The sequence below is a fragment of the Coenobita brevimanus genome, chromosome 40, assembly GCF_032717465.1.
Source record: "Coenobita brevimanus isolate Jiangsu-jjx chromosome 40, ASM3271746v2, whole genome shotgun sequence".
NCBI lineage: Eukaryota > Metazoa > Arthropoda > Malacostraca > Decapoda > Coenobitidae > Coenobita > Coenobita brevimanus.
The window spans coordinates 46,439,078-46,466,238 of NC_136993.1; the positions used below are offsets into that span (position 1 = coordinate 46,439,078).

The 27,161-nt window shown below is 41.5% G+C and overlaps 1 protein-coding gene across 1 annotated transcript in view; it reads left to right on the top strand.

Moving 5' to 3' along the window:
- LOC145397079 (glutamate receptor-like) overlaps positions 1-27,161 on the top strand; it is a 57,336-nt gene that overhangs the window by 19,464 nt on the left and 10,711 nt on the right. Inside the window, exons 5-6 of the mRNA XM_080270286.1 lie at positions 880-1,064; positions 1,402-1,638. Coding sequence (XP_080126412.1) covers positions 880-1,064; positions 1,402-1,638 — 422 coding nt within the window. The remainder of the gene's footprint in view (positions 1-879; positions 1,065-1,401; positions 1,639-27,161) is intronic.

A 27,161-nucleotide genomic window follows, 5' to 3' on the forward strand; every position in this document is an offset into this window, starting at 1 on the left:
AACACGAAAGTAGCAAGAGTAAATTTATCTAAGTCAGCCCTGATGAATTAAGAAAACCAGATAATGCTCAGTTAATGCAAGATATATTATTACAGATACAAAATATTATCGAAAATGACTGACATAAAAACACATGAATCACAAAAACCTCACTAGGTCTACGAATCAACACCTCATGCTATACAGTACAAGGAAAAAATGTAATAACACTTATACTCAAATTACACAGCTGCTAGATGGCTGAAGACTTCCTGAGCACTCACAATAATAACAACTGTACAGGGGAGGACAGAGATGTGAACAAAATGAGGAGTAGATCTAAGTGGCAATTAATGTAGAGACTGAGCTCATTATATATGGGCCGGCAGAGCTTGATAAAACTTGTAAGAAGGACGTGCAAATGAAGCCATGGGGACAAAGAGTTGACAGTCCTGCTCTGAACAACAGAAAGAACGACTTACTCTACTATAAGGGTAGAAGGGGGGAGTGAGGTAGAACACGCTCGTGATCAAACATGCAGCATACTGTACGTTAGAATTACACAAAGGATGATGAAATCATAGGCTATGTAACAATAGCTATTGGAGTGTCTTCGTTTGCATGGAGTGTTGGTTCTAGTGTTGCCATGTATACCCACTCCTGCAACTATGCTCGTTCAGAAATTTAGGATTTCCATTGTGTATATTTATGTTATCGGTATTTCGTTTCTGTTGCTCCATCAGCCCTGATACCCAACACTTGAGGAAAGAAATCTTGATTATATTGATATAAATTATTGTTATCAATATTATTATTATTATAAATATTATTATTATTATCATCATCATTATTATTATAATGATTATTATTAATATGTAAGAAAATTTCCAAAACTGTCAGCCATGGTGTGGTTGGGCATCCTGGTGAGTCTCCTGGTGTGGGCAGTGGTGTTATGGATGCTGCAGAGGCTGTGGGTGCAGGTGGCAGGAGGTAAGACTGTACAGTTAATCACCACGTTCCTATACGGCTGGGCCATCCTCTTGGAAGAACCGCCTAAGGATCCATCCGTTAATGTCTCTGGACAGGTAATCACTTAAATATTGAAAAAAACATAGTATTTCATCCCCATCTGCTGCCCTTGGATATTCCTGACACTTCGAGTATAATATATTATGATTTAGAGATCTTTTACAGTAGATGAACTAAATGGAGCTTATTTCCATATACTCGTACTTCACTGCAAAAGGCTTTCCCTCATGTAAAAGAGTTTTGAGGTAATATATTTAAGTTAATCTTGTTTCATCGTACTGACCGGGTGAACTAGTGGTCTACAATATTTTATAATTGACGCTTAATACAATTGCAAAGTAGTATGTACACAGATTTGTTATAATGACTGATTTATAATTGAGTATGTTGTAGATGTTGGTTGGCTGGTGGCTGGTGTTCTGCCTCATCATATCAACGGGGTTCAAGTCTGCCCTGATCGCTCACCTCACCGTCCAAGTCAAGGATAAGCCGGTGGAGACATTTCAAGACATGCTAAATATCCCAGGCTGGAAATGGGGTATTGAAACGTGGATGATGTCGGGGGCTCCTCGCCACTACTTTTTAACGCACACTGACCCTACTGTCAAAGCCGTATATGAAGGATTTGAGGCAAGTGAACCAAATCTGATTCAAGCATACTGACTATAGTAGACTATAAATAAAGTTATGAATATCAATGCATTCTTTGAAGAAACGAGGTAGTGGACAGTTCTTTTGAAACTTAACGATGCCATCTTAAACCCCAGCAAACTTTGAATATTAGTGAAAAGTGTCGGTACTATCCATAATTAAACAAGTAATAAACCTCTTCAGACAGAGGACGTAGGAGTTTTGGTCTAAAAATCTCCAAACTGTTTTCATCATCTTAACACATTCAGGTAAAATAATTCTTATCCATTGTATTCTTGTATTAGTAAGGTTAGATGTTACCCCACGGCATTACACACCATCGCATACTGATCCCATTGAGGAAGCAGTATCTGAAACATTTCAGGTCAGTGACCCGAAATCATCAAAAGTCTACCAAACTGATTAGGAAATTGTCACTGAAGATACTGAGTTTAAAAGATACTGAAATTAGTCTTTGATAGCAAAAGTGGGTTTCATTTTAGGTTTCTTGGTTTCACAGAGCTGTTGATTAACGGTAAATATTTAACACATACACTGTAATTGTGGTATGATACAGCTGCACTTGAAATATCTTTGTCAAACAGAGGTATATGGTGTTATTATTATCTATATATCAATCTATCTATTGCCAGGCGTATCCTGTACGGGGTGGCCACAAAGAAATAGCCTCCACATCGGCCTATCCCCTGCCTTTTCACTGCCCTGCTCCCAACTCACACACCCCTCTCTCATATACTTCTTCATCCCTCCATCTCATCCTCGGCCTCCCCCTCCCTCTCCACCGCTCCATCTTACTCACATACACTCTCCTTTTCAGTCTCTCACCCTGCTTCCTTTCCACATGGCCAAACCACCTCAGTGAAAACCATGTGAAAATATAAAACAGTCAACACCAAATCATCACACCCATCTTCAGCCAATGTTCTTCCATCTGTATCACAATAGTACACAGGCAGGTGTAAGTTGCAAGGAGTATAATCAGAGAAGCAGTCAACACCCTCGCAACATGCCGATTAGGGCATGGCGCAGTCACCGCCGCCGTGAAACATTTAATTGAATTATACGCTAACTCTATAGTGACCAACCTGACATAACTTACCGTTTATTTCAATTAACCCAACCTAATGTAACGTACTAGGACATCTGTGGTGCGGTGTTATCTACTGGCCAAACATCCTGCGCTGTCAGCGATTTATTTGTGAACGTGCTTCCCCTAAATACTGCAGCGCAGCAGACGTCCCGTCGCCCTTCCCACCATCTTTGATAGAGATCTCATTATGATTAATAAATTGATGGCTTTCTTGACGGAGACTGGTTTGGTCAGAGTAATGTTACCATCTTACTGTGCTGATTATTCTTTTTCCGAATGAACATTTGTATATTTTTTATGACTTAATTAGGACTGACAGTTGACTTACCTGGAATAGTTCCTGCTTTTGACGGTTCTGTTTCTTATACTGATGTTCCCAGTATTTAACCACGTGCCTCGCCTGACAGACACCCGTTGATGAATGCAAGTGTGCAATACAAAGAGGTACTGGTTACGTACAGTCGATGGGGATCCTATTGGGCGATGTAATTCTACTTTTGTACAGTCGTGGTCATAAATCATCACCTATCCTCCGGTACTCCGTGCCTCAGGCTGGCTAATTTATGCGTGGCAAGTCACAGTGGAGTAAGAGGGTTTGAGAGGGAGGGGCCAGAGAGAGAATGGAAGGTGAGTTGGGGGACGAGTGACAGTGTGACGGTGTAGTGAGGGAGGGGAATGAGGGTAGGTATGGGAGGGAGAAGGAAATGTGAAGTGGCGGTCACGTAATGTCTATTTTCTTTCATTCAGGGCATGATATAGAGGAGTTAATATTCGGTAGATAATGCTGCATTACGCCTTGTATAGCGGCGTCAGATAACAAGCTTTAGATAGGTGGTGACATGAAGGGCTGGCAGGAGAGAGAAATGTACTGATGTGACAGATCAAACATTAGTGTGGAGTCAGATATTTATGATTATCCGTGTATTTTGACTTCGGACCCAGAATGGAATACGGATGGCTTTGACTTCCGTAATGTTCATATAAGAATCTTCCCCTACCATTACATGTAATTAAATTTTGGAAATAAATATCATATGCAACCTCTGACACGGCTGTGTTCACAGTAAATATGACCATCCTCTCGCTATGTACTCCCTCTATACAGTCACCATCATGTCAACTATTTTATGGCATCTCTATATGAAAAACCAATTTAAATAAAAATAAAACAAAATCCTACCCAAATTTCCAAAATATGTTTGTCAATGTTTACAGACATTGTTCAAGCCAAAGCAACCAGGAAAGCCATAGTAAGCGCTCCAGTGGCCTCCTTCCCCAGTAAACTCTTGCAGTCTTCGCTGCACTGAGGAAACAATGTTGTTGATGGTTTGCTGGTTTCGTTTGAACAGCACTCACTCGTCCTTCGTATGCTGGAGGAGGCGGGTCCGTGTCCTCTCGTTCTGTGGCTTCCATGCATTGACAATCCTGGGTCCACACAGTCTCGATGGCTCTGTGCTAATGCTTGATCTGTCACGTCAGTTTATTTCTCACACAAGCCAGCCATGGATATCACCATATATCTAAAGCTTGTTATATGGTACCACTATACAAAGTGTAATGCTGCATTATCTACCGAATATTATCTCCTTTATGTCATGCCCTGAATGATAGAAAATAGACAAATGTGACCACCACTTCGCATATCATTCTCCCTCCTGTACATACCCTCCCTCCCCTCCCTCACTCCGTTCCCTCACCATCACTCGTCCCCCCACCCACCTTCGCTTCTCTTTCTAGCCCCTCCCTCTCAGCCTCTCTTACTCCAGTGTGACTTGCCGCTCACAAAGGAGCCAGCCTGAGGCACATGGTACCGGAGGATAGGTGATTATTTATGACCACTACTGTACATATGTTAATGTTTTATACCTTTTTTTTTTTCAAGTTTTCTTAATTGTTGATGCATATGGAACAGCTCTTTACTTACTTGGTTGTCTTTCAAAAATTGCTGTTCCGTATGTTAATGCCTGTCCCTCGCCTGACAGTCAGCAGGTAATGAAGTATGTAACGTAGAGAGGCATTACATATTTGATGCTGCCTGTGTTCTGTCAGTCGTGGTATTTTACCGATTATTGTAAGCACACTGGCTATTTAGTTTGGTTTAGCCATTTGTATTTTTGGACGTTTCTGTAGGGAAGCTATTTGTCTGGAGGGTTTATTGGTATTACGATTTTTGGTTAGGTGATTTTCTGTATGAATTAGTCAGTAACCGTCTCTCAATATATGGCAATATATTGGTAATGGACGTGCAGCTTACCCTTAACCACGTCAAGAATCTTTCCCCAAGGCGACTGGGCTGATGTGCAGTGTCACCGTCGTCAAGGAGTGGCTTGCACGTTGGAATATTAAGTCTAGTCCACTGACCTTGCCCCAGAAAATTTAATGATTGCTCTCCGAGGAGGAGACTCAACAGTAGATCATGAGGAACGTTCCAAGTCTCAGCTAGTTCCACAGCTGACTTCGCATGTAAGTTAGGCTGCTCAGTGTCGTAAACACGACAATGACCAGTCACCCAGATCAGTGTGAAGGACTTGTTGCATGAATGCAGTATATTAATGATGCGGCCCTTCATCTCATGAGAATCAGTAGTGCAAGAAGTCCCCAAAGTTTGATGCAGAGTCTGAATAAATGACAAATGAACCATAACGAGAATTTAGAGCGTATTCTATGGTTTTGCCTGTTGCAAAAACTTCAAAAGTAAGCACAGATGTATAAGTCGGCAACTAAAACTTGAGGACATATTCATTCAATCACAAGTCAGCACCCACATATTCACTCGACTTCATGCCATCAGTGCACAGTTGGTGGGACCCCAGATGGTGCCTGATGATGTTATCAATTAAGTGGTGGACCTCCTACCCCGAAGCCTTGGTCTTCGATGCTTGGAGCCATGAAATATTAACACTGAAGTTGAGTGGTTCCCAAAGCACTACATTCTTAAACAACTAGCCACAGTCATTCATGTTCATACAAAGCTTCTGAATCAGTAAGTGGATGTCAGTGGCAAGTGGCCAACGAGCACCCTGCATAAGATGGAGGTGTTGATGTAGGGGGAGTAGAGGCCACATTGCCTATATCACTGTTTCAAACGGTTCATATGCTGTATGAGAAAAGATGATCCTGACGAATATAAAGGAGAGGTACAGTCAAAGAAACAATGATCTTCCCACTTCCATCTGAAGAAACTGTACAACTGGCGATATACCAGTGCGTGTTTCAGTTGCTTTGATCTTTCCGCTATGTATTCGTCAAACTCTGGGAAGATACTTGTGTCCGTGCATTCACCTCACCTCCACTTCCATTATGAGCTACAACTGTACACCTTAGGGCTCCATAAAACATTTGCAAATATATATTCTGTTACACGTCCAACCTCCTCAGTGTGGCATCACGTGCTGACCCATGTACTGGCGAGCCATAGTCCAGCTTAAATAAAATTTGGGACTTATACACCTTTAATAAAGTTTTTCTGTTGGCTTCCAAAGTAGTAATCGCTAGATACTTAAGGGCATTCAATAGTTTATCATAACGGACAAGAAAATCATTAAAATAAAATTTAAAGTTCAATCATTAATCATAATGTATGCCTAAAAGTTTTACAGAATTCTGAAAAGGTACCGCCTGATTATCCAAAGTCAAATGCAAGACAGGGACGTTAAAGGTGATAAACGAAGAGCAGCACACTTAAGAAGAGAAAACTGAAGTCCCCACTGCAAGGCCCACTGGTGGACGGAATCAAGGTCTGCTTGAATTCACCCAGCTAAAAATTGTGCATTACTGGAGGAGTGTTGCATTGTACAACTGTCAGCATGGTGTAGGTATTTAAGATTCCTCGGGATAAGAGCTGATGACAGAATATCATTGATTGTAATACTGTACAACTGGCGATATACCAGTGCGTGTTTCAGTTGCTTTGATCTTTCCGCTATGTATTCGTCAAACTCTGGGAAGATACTTGTGTCTGTGCATTCACCTCACCTCCACTTCCATTATGAGCTACAACTGTACACCTTAGGGCTCCATAAAACATTTGCAAATATATATTCTGTTACACGTCCAACCTCCTCAGTGTGGCATCACGTGCTGACCCATGCACTGGCGAGCCATAGTCCAGCTTAAATAAAATTTGGGACTTATACATCTTTAATAAAGTTTTTCTGTTGGCTTCCAAAGTAGTAATCGCTAGATACTTAAGGGCATTCAATAGTTTATCATAACGGACAAGAAAATCATTAAAATAAAATTTAAAGTTCAATCATTAATCATAATGTATGCCTAAAAGTTTTACAGAATTCTGAAAAGGTACCGCCTGATTATCCAAAGTCAAATGCAAGACAGGGACGTTAAAGGTGATAAACGAAGAGCAGCACACTTAAGAAGAGAAAACCTAAGTCCCCACTGCAAGGCTCACTGGTGGACGGAATCAAGGTCTGCTTGAATTCACCCAGCTAAAAATTGTGCATTACTGGAGGAGTGTTGCATTGTACAACTGTCAGCATGGTGTAGGTATTTAAGATTCCTCGGGATAAGAGCTGATGACAGAATATCATTGATTGTAATATTAAACAACGTAGGGCTAAGTAAGTTGCCCTTAGGCACTCCGTTTTAATGGGTAAAACCATCTGCTGTTATGTTATGGGGCAGATTCCTATAGAAAGTTCTGTCCCTCAAAAATCTGGAAAGAAGAAAGGGCAAATTACTTTTTAACTCAAAATTGTAAAGCTTCATTAGTATACAGTGTCAACACGTCATGTCATAGGCTTCATGGATGTCCAAGAACACTTGTCATGGATTCTTTATTGACAGATTCCCACAATACACAGTGTTCCAAATTCATTAAATGATATAGTGAACTGATTTTATGGAAGTCACATTGTCGATCATTTAACGAATTCCTCAATTCCAAAACAAGAAGAGGCCAATTATTAACCATTCGTTCCACGACCTTACATGGAAAAAAAAGTCAACACAAGAGGAGAAAATGAAGTAGGATTCATAAAACGACCAACCTATTTGGATATTGGTATGACCTGCACAAAGTGCCATGAGTATGGGAACGTTAACGATGCCATGAGTTTGGGAACGTTAACAACGCTCGAAGCTCACTGTAAAATCCTTACAGCATAATCAGGGTTCCTGATTAAGATCCTGGATCATACCGTATGTGATTGTATATGGTCCGGGACTGGTGTCTTTACAGGATTTTAGGGCAAAGAGGTTGAGTCATGCAGGGTTCAAGCGTTCTTCCCAGGGGGACTATATTGATGAGCCAGGTGGACCTAGCTATCAAGCAGTCTCCTTCCTGGTCTGCAGTACGATTTGTCCGAAGGATAGCTGTGTTATTTACTATGTTGGCCTGAACTGATTTCCATTGATCAACTGCTCAACTACAACAACGAAAAACCCTAGAGTATACTGTTATGTGAATGTGGTTGTTGTACTGAGTTGCATACTTGGACTATTGTGTGCTTGTATTACTGAATGATATCATTGTTGTGAGAATGGGTATATTGTGTGTTAGTGCCATGTGTATTGAGAGAACTTATTGTGTTTATTTGTAATATATTCATATTTATAAGCTGAATTTCCTTTTATTTCTTTGATATTGGATGTACAGTGGGGCACCAATTTTCGCGCCTAATTGGGTCCAAAAATAATGCGTGAAAGTGGAATTAGCGAAAGTTGGGGCATTGTCTTTATGGCAAAAAGGCTAATTGGTTCCCGGTTATCCTAAAGTAACATCAGATTTTCATTTTCACTTGCAATACAGTACATCAAATCACTATTGTACATTGCATTGTGAGATACAAACAATAAAAAACTGTATAGTACACATTATATGAGGAGAAACATACCACAGAGACCAGGTTGAGGTGTTTAATGGATGTTGGGGGTAAGTATCCGAGGCTCGTGGCGGGCTTATTTAGCCACGCCAGACGTATTGGCGCCACCTCTTGCTGCCTCGGTACCACTCTCTCTCTCTGCCTCCTCAGATGCAACCACCAGGCTCTCCCCCCACACCACCAGGCCCTTTCCCCACACTACCAGGTATAGCAGAGGCCATTGAACCATGAGAATCCGACCACAATGGAGCAAGCACGCTCGTGCACAATGGCGGGAATGGGTGGACAGAGTGTTGACATGACGTCATTCAAGATGGCGGTGGGTTGCGGGCGGGCGGTGCAGGAAATTCAAAGTTCAAAATATTGTCCCAAACCCAAAATTTGTGCGCGAAAATCGATTTTTTTCAAGCGAAAGTGGAAGTTAGGGAATATTTGGTGCATGCCGCGAAAGTGGATTCCGCGAATCCGGCTGTAGCTAAAGTTGGTGCACTACTGTAATCGGAGAATATCAACAGAGCATTGTCACTATTGCTATGAAACATTCAGTTCTTTGACATCCTGTAAACTGTACACCTCCACGTGTCACCACTTCGGCGCTAACACCCATTGTCCATTCTAGGGCTGTCTTATACATGACTGGTGTATTAGTATTTGTGAGGGTGTTTTTACGACATGCTTGCAGGTCTCATGGTAGATCAGGGAGGTTTGTTATTTAAAACAATGTTTCTACTCGTATGCTGTTCCTTGTCCCATCTGGGAATCGAACTCACGTCCTATGGAACCTGAGACCATGTCTCTACTGACTCGGCCACCGGCTTCACCATCCAACCCTAGTCAACTGGCGATATTCAATTGTCCACCAAGTTCCCTCGTCTGTTCCTCTATATCCATCTGCAGGTTTCAACTCTAACCTTCCATTTTTTTTTCTTTATGTGCCCGACTCTGGGCATAGGCTTCACAGCCTGCTCCCGAAGCCCAGTAGTCCTCCTACACACCATACACCTCTACATGTCTCCACTTCGGCGCTAACACCCACCGTCCATATTGAATACATGCTAGGAGCTGTCTCATACAGGACTGGTGTATTGGTATTAGTGGGGGTATTTTTGCGACATGTCAGCGGGTCTTCTGGTAGATCGGTAAAGTCTGTTTTGTATGAAATTCAAATCCTTAAACTGTTCCCTGCCCCAGCAGGAATTTCAACCTGGGTCCGGTAGGACCGCAGGCCGCCTCTCCACTGATTGAGCCACCACATCCCCCTCTTCTGCTTAACCCGCCCCGTCCCGTCGACATATGGGTACGTTGCAATGATTTGCATTTGCCAGTCCTGGCGACGTACCGGTACGTCGTGCAATTGCAAGGTCCCTAATTTGCACATTTTTCAATTTTCGCGCGTGATTTTTCGTACATATACACGGGACACCTTCCTCTATTCCTCTACAAGATGCCAAGCAGGGACACTGCCTTACACCGCATAACCTCCCCCCTCCCCCTCTCATGCCATTGTCTCGGCAATTCACCTGTTACCAGTGACCTGGCTAGTAAAGATATTCAGGGCCAGAGTGATTCCCCAATCGATGACAATGTGGAGGACAATGATTACATAGCATTAGAAGAAGAAACAGCCAGAAATAATGATCAGGTAATGTGGCAAACAAAGGTCAGGTATGGTGATAAGTTAGTGAGTGAAACAATGCTTATAATGCCTTTATTACTGATTGAAAACCAATATACTCTCATACTACATATACATTCGTACCAAGTAAGTAAATAAATACCATTTATGAGTGGATAAAATAGTTACCCTCCCATAGAACTCGTTTTCTTTGGTGCCAGCATGTTAGAAAACCCAGTCAGGTAAGGAGGAACTCCTACCTGGATTGGGTATTTTAAACATCAGGTGAGCGATTTCTCTATGAATTTTCTATGTTTCTCACCAAAAGCAAAGGTTTTAGTCAAAAAAAAAAAATCGAAAATACCTCGGGACTGGGGGATGTCGGAGATGTGGAAAACCTCGGGACGTGATGGGTTAAAATAAATAAATAAAAAAACGATTAAAGTTAGAGCACTTGTTATTTTACCTACACTTTATGTTTAACCTGTCACGTCCTGAGGTTTTCCGCACCTCCGACATCCCCTAGTCCCGAGGTATTTTTGAAAATTTTTTTTTTGGCTAAAACCTTCGCTTTTGGTGAGAAACATCGAAAATTCATAGAGAAATCGCTCACCTGAGGTTTAAAATACCCAATCCAGGTAGGGGTTCCTCCTTACCTGACTGGGTTTTCTAACATGCTGGCACCAAAGAAAACGAGTTCTATGGGAGGGTAACTATTTTATCCACTCATAAACGGTATTTATTTATTTACTTGGTACGAATGTTTATGTAGTATGAGAGTATATTGGTTTTCAAGCATTAATAAAGGCATTATAAGCATTGTTTCACTCACTAACTAATCACCATACCTGACCTTTTTTTGCCACATTATCTGATCATTATTTCTGTCTGTTTCTTCTTCTAATGCTATGTAAACATTGTCCTCCACATTGTCATCGATTGGGGAATCACTCTGGCCCTGAATATCTATACTAGCCAGGACACTGGTAACAGGTCCATTGCCGAGACAATGGTGTGAGGGGGGGAGGGGGGAGGTTATGCGGTGTAAGGCATTGTCCCTGCTTGGCATCATGTAGAGGAATAGAGGAAGGTGTCCCGTGTATACATACGAAAAATCACACTGCGAAAATTGAAAATTGTGCAAATTAGGGACTTTGCAATTGCACAATGTACCGGTATGTCGCTGGGACTGGCAAATGCAAATAGTTGCAACGTACCCATACGTCAACGGGATGGGGAGGGTTAATGGCATTAAATACCAACAATGTGTTTTTGACTAAAACACGGACAACAGGTCATCTGATATACCCACCATGAATTTGGTATGAACAATTACATTATCGTGACTGTATAACTTTTATACATCATAGATTGACAGTAGGTTTCATATGCGTTTTATGCCTGACACTACCTTGTTGGATATTCACCCTTCTCTTCATTAGCACAGAAATACTGCAAAAGTATTTACATAGAGATGAGAGAATTAATTACAATATTCTAGAATATATATTTCACATTCTGCAACCATTCAGGACTTTGGCAAAAGCTTTGCCATTGCACATGGCATCTTAAAGGCTTTCAATAGAGTCTGGTATAAAACTTTATATCCATTTGCCCCCTTAAAGTTTCTATCTTTCCATCTGTGCCCTCATCTCTAACTTCCTTTCAGGCCGTTGCTGTTGTAGACGGCCACCATTCTACTCTTAGAGCAGTCAATAGTTGTGTTCCTCTTGGTTCTGTCTTATCACCAACTCAGCTTTTCCTTATATTCATCAATGATCTTCCAAGCTGTACATCTAACCCTGTCCATTCATACAGTGATGACTCCACCCGTTAGCATTTCCATTTGCTTCCCACGGCGTCCACCTCAGCAGTTGCAACAAACAACTGATGAGGCTATGGCACACCTTATGTCTGATATATATCTCTGGTTTGGGGAAAAGTAATCTTGTTTTTAATGCATCAAAAACTCAGATCCTACATCTTTCGAAACTTCAAAATCTAACGTAGGAGTTCCTTCTATTTGTTAACAATGTCCAGCTCCACCGTGAATCATCACTGAGCATACCTGAGTTTTATTAATTTCGGATTTATCTTACAAAGATCATATTACTTCTCTTGTAAAATCTGCTTCCTTAATTTTAGGTTTGCTAAGCCGACTCCTCCTTCTATACTGCTGCACAGTTGTTGACTTTATACAAATGTTTTTTTTCGCCTCTGTGGAAAAGACAACTCTATGTGAGGAAGCTTCCCATATACAGCCGTTCTCAACAAGGTGGAGTCAAGGCATTTCGTCTCATTAACTATCTTCATTTTACGTGCTTCCTTGAACCTCTATCCTTCGCTGCACTGTTGCATCTTTATTACATCCCGACTCTGCTAGTCCAGTAGTTCCAGGGTGTGGATGGTTTGTCAGACCATCTCTGGACGTTTCAGGCTCTGTGCCCAGGACATTTGTCATGGGCTAACAGTATCTGCCTAAGGAAAAGGGTAGTCCTCCTCAAAGTGAGAAATAAAAAATTCCTCTTCAAGAACTTCAAGATACTTTGCTGCTGTAAAGTGTCCATCAATGAAAGAGAGATATCCACGCCATGGGGACATTCACATCCCTACAAGTTTCATTTGACGTGCTGGCTACGTGCTTCTCCATGGATGTTTTGGGTGTTGTATCTGTTATTGGGAAAATAGGGCAAATGTCATTTGGCGAGGTGTTACACCAGTGTTTTTTATGCAGTGGGGTATGTTCTTGGTTCAGTTGGTTTGTTTGTCTATCCTCCCAGCTGTGAAAATCTTACTGAACGGTATCATAAATAAGGAATATATAGAAGACTAAGCAGAAGCGGTATTATTATGGCTGAACAAAGTCATAGTTCAAAGAAACGGTCAGTTAACTTCATAATACCTGGTATTGACCTCATGTGGTAAAATGGTTGAGGGTCAGCATCGGATGGACTGAATAATAATTCGAAACTATTGGTCAAAGGCAAGGGAAACAGAGCAATGGCAATGGTTCAGTCCTTTTTCTCAGCTACCTTTGGTTCTCTGGACAAAGTCTGGAAGGGGTTAAGGTCAGACAAGGATGAAGTGTTCAACATCGAGGACAATAATGAAAAGGTCACTGTCACGGAGACAAGTTCAACGTAAACGCCTTTAATCCAATTTGAAACATTATTTGTTAAGTGTTTGAAGGACGGGCATATGTATAGTAAATGGATTTTTTGGATACTCGGTCAAAGGGAAAGGTTACAGGGTAGAGTCGAAAGTTACAACCATAGACAAATTGTGTGACTTGGATGTTTCACACTGAGCTGAACTTACTTCTTTTTTTAAAACCATCTTTGCATGCACTTGCAAGATGTTCTGATTTACATGACAATTTTACATGTTACATTTATTTCATAAGTGGAATGCACATGTTAAATTTATTTACTTGTATATATACAGTCAGGTATGATGTCGTCTGTAATACTAGACCTGCTTTTATTCCTCTTCCAGCAATTTATCTTCCCATGTGTTGTTAGGGAGAACGTTTTTTCGTCGGTGAATATAACCCGAGTCCTGTATTTATGATCTTCCTGCACATGGCTCTCTACCTATCTACGTCTGTCCTTATGATATCAGCTGCTGTTTTTAATTTGCTGGCTGGTGTCCTGTGATAAATACCTTCGGCATATAACCGCCATCACACAGTCATAGCACTCAGATCAGCTCATTTGTTCTCGTATGGCCGCCGCGTTGATCAAGAAATTTTTCTCATCACTTATCTGTTGATCGACTTCGGCTATGGTCTGCATTGGTGGTCGTCCCCCTGGGTTGTTGTTCCGGTCTCCACTTTCTGTCCAGCATGTCAGGCATAATTAAACGATTGTCTTTGATATTCCAAGGGTGTTGGCAATCTCTCCCGTAGACTTCCCATTCTTGCCTGCCAACAGTTTGCCTTCGAAGGACGAGAGTGCATTGCTGCCGGTTCATCGTTTACACATCTGCCCCGTGCAAGGATTGTAATTTGCCTGGACGCCTTGGTTTGTGATAAATATCGGTAACGTTTCCATTGTGTCTAGCATTATAAGTATTTTACACACACACACACAAACACACACACACACACACACACACACACACACACACACATATATATATATATATATATATATATATATATATATATATATATATATATATATATACTATCAGGTGCATTAAACAACTCTAAGCCCGAGGCCTCGGTGCCGCCTCACTGCTGCGGGTGTAAAAGGTGTGGGAGCAACACATTAGATCATGTTCCCTTTCAGATACCCACACCTTGAGAAGTTGCAGTTGGGGTGACTGCCAATTTAAGTTAACGTGGCCACGACAGACAGACAGATAGAAAGACAGACAGATAGACAGAAAGAGAAAGAGACAGAGACATTGACAGAAAGAGAAACTGTCCATAAGAACAGCTTATGGTCCGCCTTATGGTCATGAAGGTAGAGTCCCACTATGTTGGTATTATGTAAGAAGATCAGATACTGCCACCTTCACCTCCCTTGGTCAGAGAGGGATGGGGGGTAGAAGAGGATCTCGGTGCTGAGAGAGGGAAGGGGAGAGTGAGAGGGGTGGGGGGAAGATGGGAATGAGTTTCCAGCAATGAAAGACTTAAAACAAAAGGAAAGAGAAGGGAAGGATTATATTATAGCCAGTAACCACATCTGTTTATGACATACACCTAGATAATACCATTTATACTTTGTGGAAAACTATTTTTTTTCAAAGCACTAATGAGGAGTGTGCTGCACCATCTGACAATGTACGACAGAAGCGTTTTATGATGAGTGAGCACATATTGGATTAAACTCTCATACAAAAATCTCTTAATATTTGATTATCATTGCAATCGAAGTTTATCAATCAATTAAATGTGTTTTGACATTAATGGAAAACACCAGTGCATGTGGTTACTTATACTATAGTCTTCAAAGTATATGCATTGTAAACTCGTTTCACTTTGAACCAGTAATCGGCAACCCATTCATTCATCCTCTTTGACACAAGAAACGCGTGAGTACGTCATGAGTTGCAGGCTGATCAACTGCCACACCGAAGGTACACTCCTATAATATACTATTTTTTTTTTTTTACGTGTCCGACTCCGGGCAAAGGCTCAGGGCCTATTTCTTGGAGGCAGTGGCCTATCCCAAGGCCCAGTAGTCCTCCTACACCTCCACAAGTCACCACTTCGGCGCTAACACCCACCGTCCATATTGAATACATGCTAGGGGTGTCTCATACAGGACTGGTGTACTGGTATTAGCGGGGTACTTTTACATGTCGGGGGGTCATCTGGTAGATAAGGAAAGTCTGCTTTTTAGGAAATTCACATCCTTAAACTGTTCCCTGCCCCAGCCGGGATTCGATCCTGGGTCCATTAGGACTGCAAGCCGCCTCTCTACCGATTCAGCCACCGCCAAAATTGCATTGAGCAGGGCATGAGTCTGGTGCCTGTCCATCTGGGGACAGTCAGTCCGGTCAGCATTCGTTCGATCATCGTGGCCAACTACCCTGCTGAAGATGGGGGGAGAGGGGAGAAGGTAGTGAGTTCTCCATAGTAACCACCTCCCTCTCTCGGGGGAAGTGAGAAGAAAGAGAAAGACAAGCAAGGGACTATAAACCCTGGGTAAAACACCCAAGTCTGAGACTACCCTTTCAAACCACTCTCAGGTTGGAACAGGGACTGTCTCTGAACTCGGATGGCCAATGTAGAATAATTTAATAAATCATCACTAAATCACTCTCATCTTAAATGTCGGGACCAACTGCCTAGCCCAGGGCTCCTACGCTCCTTATGGGGCAATGTAGGATTGGATGATGGAGGGATGGAGGGATCATCATTAAATTTCTGCCAAAAGAGAGACTAACACAAACACAACAAATACCTGGCTAAAACTACTGTGTAAATCGAACATTTCAGGAAACAAGATTTAGCTCAACTTTGTAGCTACTTAACTAAAAACGACGAAAAGAAATATATAAGTGCCGTTTTTTTCAAAATTCAGGTTTCTTTTTGGGGGGAAATAAAACAACGAGAGCAATGTATTCTGTCAGGACTGTAAAATATCTTGATACATAATACCCAGCAACATTCATAATAGAGTCTAGAGGTTAGGTCAATGTCAAAACTAGGGGGCAAAAGGAAGTGATGTTAGCACCTCTCCAGAATGTCTCACACCAGCACAATAGCCCACAAACCATACACACACATACACACATACACAGCCTCATGACCATACACACACATACACACATACACAGCCTCATGACCATACACACACATAGACACATACACAGCCTCATGACCATACACACACATAGACACATACACAGCCTCATGACCATACACACACATACACACACACATGCTTCTAGAACATTTCAACAACAGTATAGCCCACGTGACACAACCCCTGCTAAACGAGAATGTAGGAATCTGATATCAGAAAAGGGCTAGCCATGGAACCGACAGGTAGTGGAGAGAAGGAGGCAGGGAAAGTATGAACCTCGTCTACGAATCTACAGTGAATTTCTACAAAAGAAGGCAAGACTCTAACCAAGATTAGCTTCAGTTCTACAGTGAATTCCTACTGTAACCAATATCAGCTTCAGTTCTACTGTTGATTCTATACAATCAAAAAACGACAATTTTACGATCAAGTAACCACACGCGAGTATTCGGTAAAAAGAACGAGTCTACAACTTACGAGTTTAGGCCAAGAATCTATGAGTTCACGAGTCTGCGAGCCTACGAGCCTACAAGTCTACGAGTGTACAGTTGAGTCTACATTATCAAGAAAGAAAACAAACAATACCTCTTACAACCAACAACTCACAACCAGGTCCTGACAGAATTCTCTCCAACCCCCCCTCCGTCTCCCCGATCATCACGCTGATGTAGAGGTGAAGAGGTCACACGACGCCTTGCCAGTAGTTTAACAAAATATTGATACAAACAATCTTCCAACTTCTATGACGAACCAATGAACTATAACCATCTACAATCAACTACAAGTAACAAGTCTACGAGTTGTCTCTATAATCTTTTACACGCATCTACAAGTAGCGACATTCTTCATCCCACAACGAGTAAATCACAAGAAAAAAGGACCTAGAATAAATTGAGAAAGAAAAACAAAGCAAGCAAACGAAAAGCAAGAACACAGCAACAACCAGCAGACCACCGCCCTTCTCTCCATCCGCCCCCTACCTCCACCAACATCACCACGCTGACGCAAGGAATGAAGAGGTCAAGAAGACGAAGCAAATACCAAGCCCAAATTCACAACTCATCTTACTCACCTTTCTTCACTCATTTACCCACCACAGCTACCAGAGGGTGAGAAATCGACGTCACTGTGCATGTTTGCTGAGACGACGCTACGTCAATCAACTCGTGTGTGACACCACCACTCACACCATTCACACCACGGTAAAAACTAGTGAGTTACATAGTTACTTCATTCATACAATACACATTGGTAGACAAAAAACTTCTGCACAAACATATAAAACGTGCTGTATAGTTACAGCATATGTACACATACCTACTTCAGTTATCTGCATAATTCAGTCACTAAATACTTGCTCCAACAATAAATATTCTACACTGTATTTATTCATTCATTTACTATAGCATTTATTTACTCCCAACGAGTGTTACCATTTATACCTACGTAAAATACGTGTATCATACATACAGCTACACATTATTACATCCACAAAGTAAAAAAGAAAATATACTATCACAGTTACTCAGTGAGCGATTAAAAGAACTGTATTAAACATTTATTAATTAAAGCTACCTAGTAGAAACAGACAAATTAAGTTACAAGGAAACCCCCCCCAAAAAGAATTATTAATTAAAGCTACCTAGTGGAAACAGAGAAATTAAATTTCAAGGAAAACCAAAAAAAAAAAAAAAAAAAGATCAACACAAATGATGTTAGCAAGAAGTCTTCCACACAATCGTGAAGAAGCTGACACATATATTGCCCACGATAGGTACAAGTGAACAAGTCAGTGTATATAGTTAATACTGTATATAGTGTATATATATATATTTTTTTTGTATATAAAATAACAAATTATGAGGCTATATAATATCATTTGCAATTATATCTGTGCAATATAAACTAAGCCTTAAAAAAGGGTCCCAAGGGAATTAACCAGCAATTATGCAACCTCGGACAACAACGAAAAAGTGTAGACAAACTAAGAAAAACAAACTATAGAATATCAATACATACAAAAAAAAGAAAAACAGTAAGATCACATAACAAACAAATGAAAATCGGTGTGTTACTAAAAATGCCAAGATACCACATAAACTCCTTCTATAAGTGAAACAAAGAGTAATTTATTGTTCTCCACGAGCCAGTGGCAAGGCACATCATCACTATCATCGACCACAGCATGACCTGTTTAGCGATGTCAGGACTAGTCACTACAGTATTACTGCAATTACTACAATTATGTAACGACAAACGATTGCATTATGTTACAGTTGTTACAATTATGTAACTACAAACGGTATGTAACAATTACAATACAATTATGTACAATATAATTATTATGTAACAATACAATTACGTAACAATTCTCATTATGTTACAATTATGTATTACTACAATGTTACTACAATATTACTGCAGTGTTACTAGAATTATGTTGCACTTGTCACAGTTATGTAACAACAAACGATATATAAATTACAATACAATTATGTACAATACAATTACTGTGTAACAATTCATACAATGTTACTACACTTCTGTATCACCAGTATCATCACACAAGCTAGGTGAAATATTAGACACTACGAAAGGGATAACTCCATATGTAATGGAATGACCTAGCAGTATTACCATTGCACAGTTATATGCGTACGTCTGTTATACATACACATTTTACAGTATGTTATACAATATTCTATAATCAGTTTAATTATACCCCCCTGGGGGTAGGGTTTTTTTTCAAGAATACTCCCCCAGTATCCCTGCTTGTCGTAAAAGGCGACCAAAAGGGTTGGCGGAGGGTTAGTGCCCCTCCCCGGAAAACAACTAACTAAAAAAACAAACAATAAGCCTCGGACAAAGACTGACCAAACGATGACGACCCAGGACCGGACAAAGGACTTGGTAATGGGTACTTGGATTGTATGAGGAGTGAATGATGAGGTGAAAGAGAGAAAGATTGTCCAGGTGCTTGAGGGTGCGAAAGTGGATGTATGTGGAATAACTGAAACAAAATGGAGGGGAGAAAGTGTGAGAGAATGGGAGTATGGATGAGGTATATGTGCAGAAGTAGGAGAGAATGAGAGGGCAAAGGAAGGAGTATGTATAGTTGTGAGTAAAAGATGGAAGAAGAGCATAAGACAGTATGGATCAGTTGGGTCAAGGATTGTGTGGGTAAAGTTGAAAGTTGGAATACAAATGTGGGCGATTGTGTGTGTGTATGCGGCAACGCAAGATCGTGCCAGACGAGTGAGAGAAGAGTTCTGGACAAATGTAGAAGTGTGCATGGAAAAGTTTGGAAGGAATGAGAGAGTGTTTTTGATTAGTGATATGAATGGTAAAGTAGGGAATGCGAAGGTGGATGGAATAGTTGGTGAGTGGGGTGTGCCTGCTGAGATAGATGAGAATGGGAGTGCGTTAGTGGACATTCGTGCTGGGAGGGGGTTGGTGGTAGCCAATACCCTCTTCAGGCATAAAATGATCCACAGGTATAGATGGCGAGTGATGAGAAGGGTGGGTGGTGAACTGAATGAAAGGAAGGCAATGATTGATTATGTGTGTGTGGATGAAAGGATGCGAAGATGTGTAATGGATGCAAGAGTTTATAGCGGTTGGGGGAGTGGACTTTCTGACCACTACTTGGTGGTGGCCAGAATCAAGGTCCAATTTGAATGGAGAAATAGAAGAAGGGAAAGACGAGAGGAAGGAGTAGTTGCAAGGAGAGTGGAAAGGTTACAACAGGATGAGAAAAATGCAGAGTATAAGAGAGAAATGGAGGAACGATTGGGCAAATATGAATTGGAGCAGATGGGAGACGTGGGAGGAGTGTGTAGGATATTTACAGAAGAAATATGTGCAGCATGTAATGTGGTGTGTGGAAGGAAGAGAAGATGGAGGGGGGTGCAAGGAACAGCGTGGTGGACTGAAGAGGTGAAACAGGCTGTGGCACAAAAGAAGAAAGCATACAATGAATGGATGAGAAATAGGGGCGTGGAAGAAGTTGAGAGGCGGAAGAGAGAGTTATATGTAGAAAGAAAGAGAGAGGTGAAAAGATTAGTAAGAGAGAGTAAGAAGAGAGTGGATGAGGAATTTGGAAGGAATTTGAGTGTAAAGTGGAGGGACTGTAAGAAAATGTTCTGGAAAGAGGTAAAACAAGTAAGACAGGGTGGAAGTGAAGTTAGCAGGGAAGTGAAAGATAAAAATGGTAGATTACTAGTGGAGAAGGGAGAAAAAGTGAGCAGATGGAGAGAACACTTTAAGGAATTGTTGAACGTAGAGGATGGAAGTAATGCGAGTATAAGTGGCTGGGGAATGGCTGGGAGAAGGACGGAGGTGAGAAGACAGGAAGAAATCAGTAGGATACAAGTTGTGGAAGCAATGAAGAAAGTTAAATCGGGGAAAGCCCCAGGAATTGATGGAGTGTGTGGTGAAATGCTGAAGCATGGGGGAGAGATAGTAGTAGAATGGATGTGGAAGATGTGCAGATTAGCCTGGGAGGAAGGTAGAGTCCCGGAGGATTGGAAGTCAGGTATAATTATTCCCTTGTACAAAGGATAAGGGGAAAAAGAAGTGTGTGGTAATCATAGGGGCATTTGTCTTCTTAGTATAATAGGAAAAGTGTATGGTAGGATACTTATTGACAGAGTTAGAGAAAGAACAGAGAAATTAGCTGGAGAAGAACAGGTAGGTTTTAGGAAGGGAATAGGTTGTGTAGATCATATACTCATTCTTAGATCTTTAGTGGAAAAGTTTCTAGAGAAGGGAAAGAAGTTGTATGCGGCTTTCATGGATTTGGAGAAAGTATATGACAGGGTGGATAGACAAGGATTGTGGAAAGTGTTAAGAATATATGGAGTAGATGGGAAGTTGTTGAATGCTGTGAAGAGTATGTACGATGGTGCAAAGGCTGCAGTGCATGTGGATGGTGAACTAAGTGAATTTTTCTCTTTGAAAGTTGGTTTGAAACAGGGATGTGTCATGTCTCCATGGTTGTTCAATCTGTACATGGATGGGGTAATAAAAGAGGTACAAGGTAGGGTAGTGGATGTTGGAGTGGCCCTGGTGAGAGAGGATAGTGTTTGGAAACTCCCTGTACTGTTGTTTGCAGATGATACTGTGTTATTGAGTGAAGACGAAGGGGAGCTGCAAGGCTTGGTGTATGAGTTTGAGAGAGTCTGTAAGAAACGGAATCTGAAGGTGAATGTAGGGAAGAGTAAAGTGATGGTCTTTGAGAGAGGTGAAGTCAGTGAATGTACAGCGAGGTTGGATGGTGAGGAATTAGAAAATGTGAGTACATTTAAGTACTTGGGTAGTGTGATGAGTAAGGATGGAGGTCTGGAGGGTGAAGTGCTTGAAAGGGTACAGCAGGGAAGAAAGGTTGCTGGTTCTTTGAAAGCAGTGATAAGAAACAGGGAAGTTAGCATGGAAGTGAAAAAGTTACTACATGACAGTATTGTGATACCAACTCTAACGTACGGAAGTGAAACTTGGACGTTGTTGGAAGGACACAAGTCAAGAGTGAGAGCAGTGGAAATGAGTTATTTAAGAGAAGCCTGTGGAGTCACATGGAGAGATAGGCTGACGAATGAGGATATAAAGGAACGTTGTGGTGTTGATGTGGATGTGATAGGAAGCTTTATGAGGAACACACTGAGGTGGTTTGGCCATGTGGAGAGGATGGAGGGTGAAAGACTGACGAAGAGAGTGTATGTGAGTGAGGTGGAGGGGAGAAGAGGGAGGGGGAGGCCGAGGATGAGATGGAGGGATGGGGTGGAGAGGTATATGAGAGAGGGGGGTGTGAGTTGGGAGCAGGGCAGTGAAATATCGGGGGACAGGGCGACTTGGAGGCGATTTGTTTGTGGCCACCCCAAACGGGATTGAGGCGTCTGGCAATAGATAGATAGATAGATAGTTTAACTATAGTGCATTTGTTCAGTTATGTTTCCAATTTGTTTAACCCGCCCCGTCCCGACCACTTTTCGACCACTGGTACCCCCCAGTCCCAACCATTTTTCAACCTTTTTTTTTTTTGCTTAAACTTTCGCTTTTGGTCAGAAACAATGGTCGGTGGCAAAGAAATTGGTCCCCGGGGTTCCTAACTAGCTTAACCAGGTATGCCTTGGTCCCACCTGGCCCCGTTTTCTCCCTAGGCGGTCTGAGCTTCAAACGTTTTCTATGGTATTATAAGTCTGGGAAACCAATGAAAGTAAGTAAAAATGATTTTATTAAAAACATAAAAACATGTGATAAAAGAGTATATTGGATTTTATACAAAAATAGAGCAGAAATAAGCATTGTACCATCGTGCGAAACAAGCAAAATCGGCCAACTTGGTCACGATGAATTGCTAACATTCTAAAATCATGAAACATATAATTTTTTTTACTTACATAATACTTCTACAATAACATTATACCATTTTACATTTTATTGAACTGTTTTTACTTATTCACAGGCCTTTTGATAACATTTAGCGTAATGTTAGTGCTTATTTACGTAGTGAGTGAACTCGCTGTGACTGTTGTTTCAACTCGTATTGTGCTTTTTCTACTTACATAATACTTTTCTAATATTATTATACACTTTTCAACTTTATAGAACTGTTTTAAGATTATTTCAGGCCTTACGTAAATATATAGCATAATAATAGCGCATAATAACACACACGGTGAAGTCGCTATGACAACTATTTCAACTTACAACCTATTTTTGTACTTATATAATAATTCTCCACTAACATTGCACATGTAAACACTTGATATAACTGATATCACATCATTTCTGAACTTACGATGGAACTGAGCATCATATTTGCGCGTACTTACACAGGGAGTGTTATCGCGATATCATTTGTTTCATCTTACACTCGTAATCAACTTATAAAATACCTTACTACTAACATTACAACATCTTCCACTGTATATAATTCCTATCACATACTTACTGACCAGAATGTGGGTGTACTCATGACATCAATTATGACAACTTACAGTAATGTTCAACTTATACGTTTTATTCATGCTAACATTACACCCGTTTCCACTTTATTTCCTTGCTATCACATATTTACTGACCAGATTTACACAGTGGGTGTAGTTTTGATAACAATTCTTTCCACTTACACTAACCACGTCACCATCGTCCCCTTCGTCAGGGTGGGGAGGTGAGGGTGGTGGGGGAAGTTGGGGAGGTGGAGAGCGGTGCCTCTCATCACTCGCACTTCTCTTCCCTCTCCCTTTTCCATTACCCTTTCCCTTCCCTTTCTTTCCTTTCCCCACATCCTGGGGCTGTGGGGAGGAAGTTTGGGAATATTCAGGGGCGAAAGAAGTCTGAGGAGTGACTCAACCTCCTCTCCCCTAGGCCTACGAGCACCACGTGCTCGTGCTGCCTCCCTCACACCACTTGCCCCTTCACCCCGCACTACCCCCACACCACTCTCACTTTCACCCCGCGCTGCCGCCACAACACATTCCCTTTCCCCCAGCAATCCCACCACACCATTTGCCACTTCCCCAGACAAAGTACTTTCACCATACCTTATGTGTCGTCTCGCCCCACCTTCTGATCCTCGTGGTGATATTTTCTCTTTTCCCAACCACGCGGCGATATCACGTCCTAGGCCTCCGTCATCCTCTTCATCCTCATCCTCGTCCTTATCAGATTCAGGATGGAGAGATAGCTTTGCACGTGGTTGGGGAGCAGGCTGGCCTTCCCTTGCCTTACGGTATGTCACATACCGCGTTTTTTGGGGCGAAGGGACCTCCTCATCACTGCTACTTATTTCTTCCTCTGGCTGGATGTAATTGCGATCCACCACATCATCATCGAGTGGAGAATCACTGTCTCCAGTGAAGGCTTCCAGGACGGATGCGATTTCCTCGTCTGAGAGACCTTTCTGCGCCATGTCTGACCTGGGTCACTGCTAGCAGGTGAGTGACCGAGACAAGGGCGAGCGCGGGTCACGCGGGGTCTAGGACGCTGCCCGCCTGGCGGCAGGTAGGGGAGGCTTGGGTACCCGGGCGAAACGAAAATCTCGCACGAATTTTGAAAATTGTGGAAATTATGAACCTTGCAATTGCAGGACGTTGAAGTACGTCCCCGGGATTAGCTGTGACAAAACGTGAGGACGTGGAAGTACGTCCTCGGGACGCCGCGGGTTAAAATGTATTATGTTTCAAGAATATTACTAGGCCAGTACAATATTATCATGAATATTATGTCTATATAGTATTATAATCAATATTATGTATTAATAGATTAGCATATGTCAATGATGACAGCTGTCGGAGGACCGTTAGCTGACGTGACCGAGCGATGTCAGGACTGTAAAATATCTTGATACATATTAACCAGCAACAGACATAATATAGTCTAGAGGTTATGTCAATGTCAAACATAGGGCCAAAGGAAGTGACCTTAGCACCTCTCCAGAATGTCTCACACCAGCACAATAGCCCAAAAACAGCACTTCTTGACCATACACACACACATACACACATATGCACATATAGGCTTCTAGAACATTTCCACCACAGTATAGCCCACATGACACGACCCCTGCTAAACGAGAATGTAGGAATCAGAGATCAGAAAAGGGCTACCCATGGAACCGACAGGTAGTGGAGAGAAGGAGGCTAGCAATAGGGGCGAGAGAGTGGCAGAGAGAGATAGAGTGAGATAGTGGGGAGGTAACAGAGGGACTATATTTCACTCGTGTGTGAGAGACTTTGTTAATATTTCCAAGACAAATAAAAATAGTCCCATACTAATCTTTATCTCTTCTGTCATTGCATGACAAAGGGAATGAAGATTATCTACTTAAAAAACTACTCACGTATAACAACTGCTCGTCCACGAGTCTAATATATGTATAACTGATCTACAAAACACACTATAAGAAGCTGCGGAGTTTCTATAAGAATTCTCCTCTGTAACATTTTTTTTTATGAAGCTTTCTCAGTACTTCAGTCATGGAAGATAGTATTTTGCCACACAGGTTCTGATATCAACAGAGAAAAATCACAGTAAATTAACATGTACTCAGGGTGGAGAAGCTGTTAACCCCTCTGCACATGATGATGTGTTTGTCGTCATTATTGTGTGGCTGGGCCAATACACATTGACGCTTTTGTCACCATTAAAGCATAAAAAATTTCATCAGAAAAAAAGTTTTTAGTGATCGACGTCATATTTGGAGGCGCATAGCTCCTTGTCAAAAGTTGGCAACTTTGGGTCCCGATATCAGCAAGAGACCGGACAGGTTATTCAGTACCAAATGAGCTGTGAGTGGGGAAACTACTGTGTGGTTGTCTCTTTAAATTTCCTCACTTATCCCCATCTCGGCTGTGCAACATATTTCGATATACCAGAAGTGCTTGCATATAGTGTTTGGCCACTGTTGTGATTAGATTTGGTGTTTGCAATATGAAATTTGGTGTTTGTGAAACATTCCTGGTCATTATCAGTTGTTGGCCCAATGAAGATTCTGCTACTGTTTCTAGTCAACTGCACTGCCTCTACCCTGCACCAAATGTGAGCATTCAGCTATAAAAAATAGTGATAGTGAATTATGTGAATATAGTGTCCATATCTAGTGTACATAGAATTGGTGAAATATATGCAGTAGCTTAGAGGAAGGCAGGAAACTGCCCTACAGTCACTACACCGTGTGGGTACACCGTAGTTTTTTGCATTTTTCTCGAAACTATAAGGCCTGGGATCACCGTTGTGGTCTCAAATGAAAGCCAATGAAGTTATGCATAGGATGATAAACTAAAAACATATCATTGGTGAGAAAGGTTTTTCGCTAGAGTTCCCAGAATAAAAAAATCTGCTGTCAGTCAGAAATGGGTTTTACTTATTTGCTTATTACTCGAACACCATACCTCGTATCAAACTGGAACCTCCGGCATTCGAAAGCTAATAAAATTCTCTTTCGAATGATGCGTTAACATGTAGAGATTGTTTAGTAAACGTTCGACTTATGATGCTGGGAAATGAGATGTATGTTCCTGAATGTTTATTCACACGATCCTAACGTACATATAGTGTATTTTTTTTGCCCACTTTTTTTTCCTTATCGTGTTGAACAAACATCGACGAATAGGAATATGTGGGTTTTGAGGCAAAATAAATATGTTTGGGTGGTGAAAATAACCCGAGAATACATTTTTCTGGAGTGCACGGTGGGCGGGGTGGGGGAGGGGGCTAAAAGCTGATGCGTCATGGCACAGAAAACTTGTTAATTTATCTACGCGTGAAAAGCTTACACAGTGAGAAACATCTGGTGGCAGACAATTTCCACAAGTTCCCCATTCACACCTCAGAGCGATCAATGAGTGAGTGGGTAATGACACCTACTCTTCCAGTCTGACTGGAAGGGTATGAGATTGATAACTAGCTCCCCTAATGGTCACCAAAAAGGTGAAAAAAAAGATGCTACCATCGGTGGGGCAATCCTGAAAGCTAGAGAAGAGAGCACACACAAAAAAAGTCTGCATTCCCCACGACCAAACATGAAAGTCCTATCTCAACATTCATCGCTGCCCTGGTGATAACAACTCACTCGTTCTAAACATTAACCCTCTCAGGCACAGTCACGCTATTTGGGTTCCATTTGGATTGTTCTAAAGAAGCACATTCACGTGAATCGTGTTCCTAAGCACACACACACACACACACACACACACACA